The sequence below is a fragment of the Sinocyclocheilus rhinocerous genome, unplaced genomic scaffold (genome assembly GCF_001515625.1).
Source record: "Sinocyclocheilus rhinocerous isolate Xijiao unplaced genomic scaffold, SAMN03320098_v1.1 scaffold223, whole genome shotgun sequence".
In the NCBI taxonomy this organism is placed as follows: Eukaryota; Metazoa; Chordata; class Actinopteri; order Cypriniformes; family Cyprinidae; genus Sinocyclocheilus; species Sinocyclocheilus rhinocerous.
Genome location: NW_015627230.1, coordinates 111871 through 120523, shown reverse-complemented (window position 1 = coordinate 120523; position 8653 = coordinate 111871). Strand labels below are relative to the sequence as shown.

The 8653-nt window shown below is 38.1% G+C and overlaps 1 protein-coding gene across 1 annotated transcript; it reads right to left on the bottom strand.

Moving 5' to 3' along the window:
- Positions 1-3644: 3644 nt before the first annotated feature.
- On the bottom strand, positions 3645-8262 carry LOC107722853 (ADP-ribosylation factor-like protein 8A). Its single transcript, XM_016531350.1, has 7 exons — positions 8003-8262; positions 6306-6386; positions 5032-5105; positions 4854-4947; positions 4674-4741; positions 4518-4588; positions 3645-3827 (listed from the first exon to the last, which is right to left on the bottom strand). Exons 1-7 carry the CDS (start codon positions 8183-8185, stop codon positions 3778-3780), a joined length of 621 nt encoding a protein of 206 aa, XP_016386836.1. The 5' UTR covers positions 8186-8262; the 3' UTR covers positions 3645-3777.
- Positions 8263-8653: the final 391 nt, after the last annotated feature.

The window sequence follows — 8653 nt, the reverse complement described above, 5'->3', positions numbered from 1 at the left end:
GCGAAAGTCGCCGACATGCCGTTAGTGTCCAACGCGGTTGCTGAGGGCTCAGATCTCTGATATTGTGTAATTTCAATCTAAAATCAATTAATATAATCACGTATTTAGGGACAAACTGATTGCCTTCTTAATTTAACATGTATTGCCGTTTAATACGCATTTTTTATTGTTCACGTCACAAGTAAACGTAAAGTTAATCTTCAGAGAATAAACTGTGTTGAAGAGATTTAATCTTATTTAATAATTAATCAGATAAGTATTTGTATGTCTATACTGCCCTCTGCTGGTGAAGTTAAAGACTAGTCTACTGCTCTCTGTTTAGTGCACAGTATATTTTACTACACAGTCCTATTTTTTTTTAAAGGTAAGTTGAGCACATTGCATTGTGGGATACGGTATAATTGTATATCATTAAGTATTCCATAAGTACAGAAAATTAAACATGGGGCACAGTACATACTATATACTGCAGTAATACAGTATGATAGTATGTTATTCTGAATGCTACTTTTCTCATCACATTAAAGTCAAAACCACCATATTAAACAAAAGTTTAACATTAAAAAGTTAACATTTTCTCGTTTATTTTAAAACGAATTTCATGAAGTACATTTTTGTCCAGTGAGTATCACTGAATTAGACCTGAAATCAAAACGGCATCGGCTTAAAGAAAGAAGAAACCGTGGTTCTGAGAGGGAAATCGTTTAATTTCATTTTTAAATAATCTGTAAATAACAAGAACAACATGTACAATCACCGCGAGCACGAGAGAATAGAAAGATCCCAAATGAACAACTGAACTGATCGAGTCTGGTACGGAAACACCTGTTATGTGACTGCTTTAAAAAGTTACTTTATATATACCATATAAAGAGGGGGGGGGGCATCATCGAGCTCGGTCCAATCACACGCTGATTATACAGTAACTATGGCAACCAGCTCCATCCCATAATGAAGTCATGCAGGGGGGGGAAATCACACGACTCCCCAGCAAACAAAAGAGCGCGGCACTGCTACAAACAATATCAAAACAAACATTATGGCCACACGTAATTAGACATAAAAAAATAATTCAATCAACACGCATACAGAAGACGATAAGAGCCCGGATGAGCTCATGTCCACGATGAACTGACGACAGGAGTGAACATGAGCTCCAACAAGAGCAGCAGAAAAACCAACGTTCTGCGATCAGCGTTGAATCGAGTAACGCAACACGACAAAGTGACAATCGGACCGTCATAATCCACAAAGTGCTCCACACTGCACACTTCATTAACAAAGCTGAAGACGACTTCATAAGTGACTTTGACCAAGTCATTTACGAACCTAACAAAGTCACGTAACATTTGGAATCCACTTTGTCAACAAACTTCGTAAAATGATGTCGTTATAATCAACAAAGTTGGCTTGGTTAGACTGACTTCTTAGCGACTTTTGCAAATCATTTTCAACAAAGTCATTTATGAACTCGATGTTACACAACTAAGTTGTGCGCTACTAGGTTGACTTTGAAAAAGACTTCGTATAATCAACAAAGTTGACTTCATTAGGTAGACTTTGTAAGTGACTGTTACGAAGTTGACTTTGACAAAGCCATTCATGAACCTAACAAAGTCACATAACAAAGTTGTGCAATTCAATTGCTATCAAAGTCAATTAAGAACATAACTTCATAAGGATGACTTCATAAATGTTGTTAAAATCAACAAAGTAAACTTCATTAGACTTGACTTCAGCAATGTCAACTTCAACAAAGGCATTTACGAACTTGATCTTACACAACTAAATTGTGCGAAAACCACTTTGCCGTGAATCATGAATGTAACTTAGGTTGACTTCGCAAATTACTTCGTCAAAATCAACTTTGTTACATCGGCTTCATTATACGAATGCTGTCTATGTTGCAAGTTCACAACTTTGTTGCATAACTAAAAGTTGACTTCGTAAATAACTGCTATTGTCAACAAAGCTGTTTGCGTCACTTTTCAACGACAGTTGTATTGTAGTAAAAACACCTTTTGTAACTATGGTTATCATTGTAACTAGACACGAACTTCGTAACATCAATGTTGACTCTGTAACATGACTTCGTAACCAGTGCAGCAGTGTTGATTACCGCCATTTTGTCGCATTGCGTCGTTCACTCTTGTGTACACTATGAGCTTGTGACAATCAACCATTAGTGAGGATGAATATAAAGTGATTAACAGTTGCGAAAAATCAACAGAGTAAACCTTCGGCATTTATAACGTAAATATTATTCTAGTCTATACGACGGCATCCGTGCACACAAACACCATCGTTCACTCTCTCGCACACACACACACACACAAAATCCATTTGTTCAGATTGCTGTGATATGAGCAGGTTCTTCTTTATTATTATTATCGTTATTATTATCATAGGACGCTAATCACACTAAGACAAACACCATAACGCTCAGGAGGGAGATCTCATTTGGTTTAAATTGCTATTTACATAATCCAGTTGAAACACACTGTGAAAAAACATGAGTAAAAACATGCCAAAAACAACTGAAATGTGTCAATTTACATATGTATAATCTACCGACACGTTTATAAACCGTTATGATTTAGGCCAAAAACGTACACACGTGCGACAAAACGAAACAGGCTGTAAATGAAATAAAGCGATAAAAATCACAAGATCTTCATCTCTCCCGATAGGAACAGCGTTCAGAAACAACAGGACTTCAGCAGGAGATTCACGCAACATTTGCCGCATCTACGCTGTTTTTATTAGCGCAATGATCTGCGGGTCCGACAGAGACAGATCAATGTTTGTCGTTGTGTCCCGTCGAGCATCAAATAAAACACTGATGTTGCTCTGCACGCGCTCGCAGACTGACGTTCCTAAAAAAAAAAACAACGCGATTGGAACGGTTGCCATGACAACCCACCCACGTCAACGATACAACGCCGTAGTCACGGCGACTCAAAAGAAACGTACAAAACTTGGACATGTTAAACGCTTCAAAATGATTCATGTGCTTTCAGATAAAAAGATTTCGTAATGCTACTATATTAACGCAAACCATGTGACCTTGATGCCCACGGGATGACGTCACGTTCGTAGAACATGTCGCGCTAACAGGCTAATAATACTAACATGTAATATCTTGCTAAACGCAAAACAATAGTGTACATCAACGAATTCTCCCAGTGAACATTTAGAGAGCATGTGGATTGTTCTCACAACGTTGGAACGTTAAAACAAGATGCCGGCGCAAACGCCCAAAATCACGTGACCAGAGAGCGCTGGTTCCGACAGATGCTGTGGGTGTCGAGCTAACAGGCTAATAATACTAACATGTAATATCTTGCTAAACGCAAAACAATAGTGTACATCAACGAATTCTCCCAGTGAACATTTAGAGAGCATGTGGATTGTTCTCACAACGTTGGAACGTTAAAACAAGATGCCGGCGCAAACGCCCAAAATCACGTGACCAGAGAGCGCTGGTTCCGACAGATGCTGTGGGTGTCGAGTCGAGGTTCGATCCCGTCTCCGAGCAAACACGCAGAACGACGCGCGCGAGCGAAGCACGTCATGTGACTTCATGACAAACTGTAAAAAAAAGCACATCCAAGTAAAAGTAAAAAATCAACGTTCAAACGATGTAAATGATGTGGATTCGTTTATAAGAACAGAGAGAGGGGCGGATGCTTGTTTGTTTAGAACGAAATCAAGAGCGTCTAAAATGCAGTTGATCACATGATGCGGTTCCTCCAATCAGATGCTGGCTCCGCCCCCTCAGCTCCGCCGGGTTCGCGAGTGCTGGATCAGCCACTGTAGTGTGATGTCTGGAACACATGACCATGAGCTCATTAACATATGTCCCGCCCACATATGCATTTGCTGACAGTGTTGCCAACTTAGCAATTTTGTTGCTAAATTTAGCAACTTTTCAGACTACCCTAGCAACTTTTTCTTCTAAAAGCACCTAGCAACAAATGTAGCTATTTTTTTTTATTTATTAATTTGGCGACTTTTAGCAACTTTTGATAAGCGACTCAAACGATAAAAAGGAACATTTACCATTTAAATGACACAAAAAGAGAAAACCAAAGATGCCTAGCAGTACACACATCACGCGAATTGAGTTAGCTGCTATTTGCAATTGTTCAATTTAATAATAATAATTGAATAATAATTGAATAATTGTTCATTTATGATACACCTTGTTAGTAGCTTGCACTTGCGATTGTTGATCAGTTGGTACACTGTAAGATAAATATCTAGAAAAATGGAAAAGGTACTAGTAATTTTCCAGGATATTATCTGCTGTAACCCGAAAACACAAAATATAATGTGCAATTAAAAATGCAGGTAAAAAACCTGTGGAAAAATCCTTCATATTACGCTGCTGTAAGAGTCAGAAAGTGACAAAAACGCTGAAGGAGGAGCATATAAACATAAAACACTTAATAGAAGTGGTTGATATATATATGGCGTAAAACTATATTTTTAATGCAGTCTCATTAAAGTCTTACCGATGTTGTCCTGCTCCTTACAGGAGATGGAGTAACAGCAGATCTCTCGGTCCTGGATGGCCGACAGGTTCCTGTGGATCAGATTTAACAAGCGTTTCCAGTCATCGGATCACAATCAGACTGCATTAAATTGTATTTAGTTACGGATGAACTCACATTCTCTCGATGAGCTCCTTCTCATCCAGCGCTCCGGAAAGATCTCGCTTATTGCCCAAAACCAGAACCTGAGGAAATACGGACACTTTTATGATCGAATAACCACACAGAGATGAAACCGTTTCATAAAACATGATCTAAACACATGAAAAGTAGCAGAAATGATCACGGCAGACTCACTGGGATTCCCTGCAGCTGCGGTTTGTCTAACAAGTTGTGCAGTTCGTTCTTCGACGCCTCGATCTTCTCCGGATCCGCCGCATCAACCATGTAGCTGAACGACACACGCGATCCGTTACGAACGCATGACATCATGACGCCGTTCACGTAACGTACCTGAGATTACGAGTATACTCACACGATAGCGCTGACGCCGCGACAGTATCGCTCCCACATGCTCCTGAAGCGCGGCTGACCGCCGATGTCCCACAACTACAACAAACACACACCCAATCACTCATTCATCAGAATACAGTGTAAATCACATGTAAACTAAATATTATATAGCCTTATTATTGCACAATTTACTAAACAAGGCAATTTTATAAAACGGAGAGTTCCGGTGCTTGATTCTGATTGGCTGAGCCGCGTTCGAAGCTGTTGTAAATGACTCTACAAAGTAACATACACCTTTGTTTACATTTGTGTGTTGCTCGGCAACCACTTTGTTGCAACCACAACTGTTTCTGAGGAACTACATTGTTTGGTGGAAGAATACTGTTTTTATTATCATTACACTTTATTTGCTCTGTTTTATTTTGCGAAACCTTACTACGTATATGGAATAACCGTTTTATAAAAGCAATAATCCCCGTGAAGCTGTGGTTTACAGTGAATTTATAACAGCTCCGCTTCGCGTCGTACCTAACAACGCCCCTTAGCTGTTATAAATTCACTGTAAATCACGGCTTCTTGGGGCTTATTGCTTTATTATTTAACAATTATATATGAAATTTGAAACATCTAATTACAATTTAAAACGCTGGTCTGATTTACTAGCAGTAACTACTAAATAAACTAAGAAAATTGAATTTAAATATAATTTTTTTTTAATATTACATATTTTTTTAAAGACGACTAAAGATGCCAAAAATATAAATGCATATTTTTAAAAATTGTATACATTTTATGTTTTTAATTTTAATATGCAAAACGGATGCAGATAAAGCAATATTTTATTTCACTATTTATTTGATATGACATTTTATACACGTTTATACTATTTTCTAACAAGAACTACTAAATAAATGTAAACATTTTAAATACATAAAAATATAAATGTATGTTTTTTTAGGAGCTGGCTGATTTAGGTTCAGATGTTTATAGTTATTGATAAACTTATAATTCCCATAAATTAAAGGAACATTTCATTTTGATTACTTTTCTTACAATAACTTTGGTCAACACTAAAGTGTGTGTAGATATGTGCATTTTTTCATTTTTCTGTGCACATGTGTCAATTTATGCAATTGTTTACTTTTTTCTTATTTTAAAAAACATTTTTTATTGGAAAATAATTGTTAAATGCAATTGTTTAGGTAAATGTATATAAAGCATGAATATTTACGATGATTTTTATTTTTCGTTCTGCAGTGCTATTTGGTTCATCTCAACAGAGAGTGATCTCCTGACCTTGATGGTGACGTTTCCCTTGGTGATCTTGCGCATGTTGAAGCCGACCGTAGGGATCATGTCCTCGCTGAACTGACCCGACTGCAGACACACAGACACACAGACAGAGAGTTTCACAAATCAAGCATCTGAATCCACTGAAATCTGCTTGACTGCAGCTCCACGAAACGCCTGGATTTATGCACCGACGACCTTCCTGAGCGAGTGTGTGTGTGTGTGTGTGTGTGTCGTGGCTGTTGAATACATAAACACCGTTCCGGCAGACCACATGATTGGACAGAATGCCAGATGCTGACTGGCTGAGAAACGGGGTCAGCTGATCAACTTGTTTTTGATTGACAGCTGTCAAGTCGATCAGATGCTGGACAGGATCTCCACAACAGTCTGAGGATGATGTTCTATCTGATACACTGCGTCAGATCTGACGATACAAAGTGTCAGCTGAATCATAACATCAAATAATGCTGTCTATGACACTTTGTGTCTGATAATGCCGTATCTGATCTAATGATGCTAAATCTGATACATTGTGTCTGATTTGATGATACTGTGTAACACATTGTGTCGGCTAAATAAATAAATGTAATAATGCTTTATGTTACAGCTTGTGTCTGACGGTGCCGTATCTGATCTGATGATGTTGTATCTGAAACATTGTGTCTGATTTGAGCTGATGATGCTATACGTGACACATTATATCTAATATAGATATATAGATGCTTAAGTTGAGTTGACATTGTATGCATCTAATGTAATGACACTGAATTGGACACATTATAATGTTGAATCCTCTATATTAGGTCTGATTTATTGTTTTTGATCTGGCCATGCATTATGTGATACACTGTATCTGATACTCTGATCACTGACTAATGATGTTGTATCATACGTGTTTTATCTGACCTAATGATGCTGAAGTTGACGCTTTGTGTCTGATGCGATGTATCTTCTATGTTGAGTCTGATCTAATGATGCACACACTGTATCTGATGATGCTGAATCAGACTTCTGTACTGAGTCTGATGCCGTATCTGTAAATGTAAAACACTGTATCTGATTTGATAATGATGTACGTGACACATTACATCTGATAAAGTTGAATCTTCTATATTGTATCTGATCTAATGATGCACACAGTGTATCTGATACATTGTATTTAATGATGCCGAATCGGACACATGGTGTCTGATCTGATCATTCTGTCTGTGATACAATGATCTGATTATCCTATAAAACTGACCTAAAGATGCTGAATGTGACACATTGTATCTTCTATATTGTATCTGATCTGATGATGCTGCATCTGCTACATTGATGATTCCATCATATCTGACACATCATATGTGACCTAATCATGCTGAATCTGATACATTGTATCTACTAGTACTTTCTCTGACACACTGTGTCTGATCTGTTTTTCTGTATGCGATACATTGTACCCAAAGATGTTTGTCTGATCTACTGTGTCTGATCTAAAGATGCTGAATCCGACACATATATTGTATCTGATCGGACACACTGTATCTAATGACGCCGCATCGGACACACTGTATCTGCTCGGATTCTTCAGTAGGTGATACATCTCGTGCTGAATGTGACACATTCTATCTTCTACATTGTTTGTGATCGGACACGTTGTATGTAACACATCGCGTTAGTTCGCGGAGCGAGGCCTGTGATAAAGCGAGCTTGATTACCGCGATCACGTTGACGAAGGTGGTTTTTCCCGAGTACTGCAGGCCGACCAGCGTCAGCTCCATCTCCTCCTTCCAGAAGAGCGCCTTGAACCAGTCCAGCAGCTTGTTGAATAGCGCGATCATGGTGCGGGCTCGAGCTCGGTCCGGTTCTGCTGCAGCTGCTCGCGGATCGTTCTTCCTCATTGGGTGGGGTTTCACATCCACGCGCAGCTGATCCAAACAATGCGGGACTCGCGGCGCCACGCGCCCCCTGCTGGACGCACGCCGGTTTACGTTATCTTCGTCTGTCTGTCACTCTGTTCCTATCTTTAATGACAATCAATTTTGTTTTGTTTTTTTCAGTTTGTAATGTATTAAACACCCCTTTCTTATTTTATTTTGTTATTAATGTCTGTCATTTTTATGGTGATGCTTGTATTACTTTTTGTATGCTGTTTTTGATTTTTGAGCATTAATACAATTTTTAAAAAAATAGTCTGAAAATCTATAAATGTAATCTAAAAAAATAATAATTTGAAAGTAGACCGAATGTCTTTCAGTAACTAAATGAAATTATAAAATGAACTGTGTGAAAAGTTAGGTCATTATTTTAGCATGTTTTATAATAATTCAACTATTTTTATTTTTTATAAATATAAAGCACTTTTTTTA

Excerpts from the sequence above, each read along its gene's own strand:
- LOC107722853 (XM_016531350.1), bottom strand. The coding sequence starts at position 8,185 with ATGAGGAAGAACGATCCGCGAGCAGCTGCAGCAGAACCGGACCGAGCT. Across the intron at positions 6,387-8,002 it reads CCTTCGTCAACGTGATCGCG|TCGGGTCAGTTCAGCGAGGA; the intron begins GTAATCAAGCTC and ends GTGTGTCTGCAG. Across the intron at positions 4,948-5,031 it reads CGCGGCGTCAGCGCTATCGT|CTACATGGTTGATGCGGCGG; the intron begins GTGAGTATACTC and ends TGTGTCGTTCAG.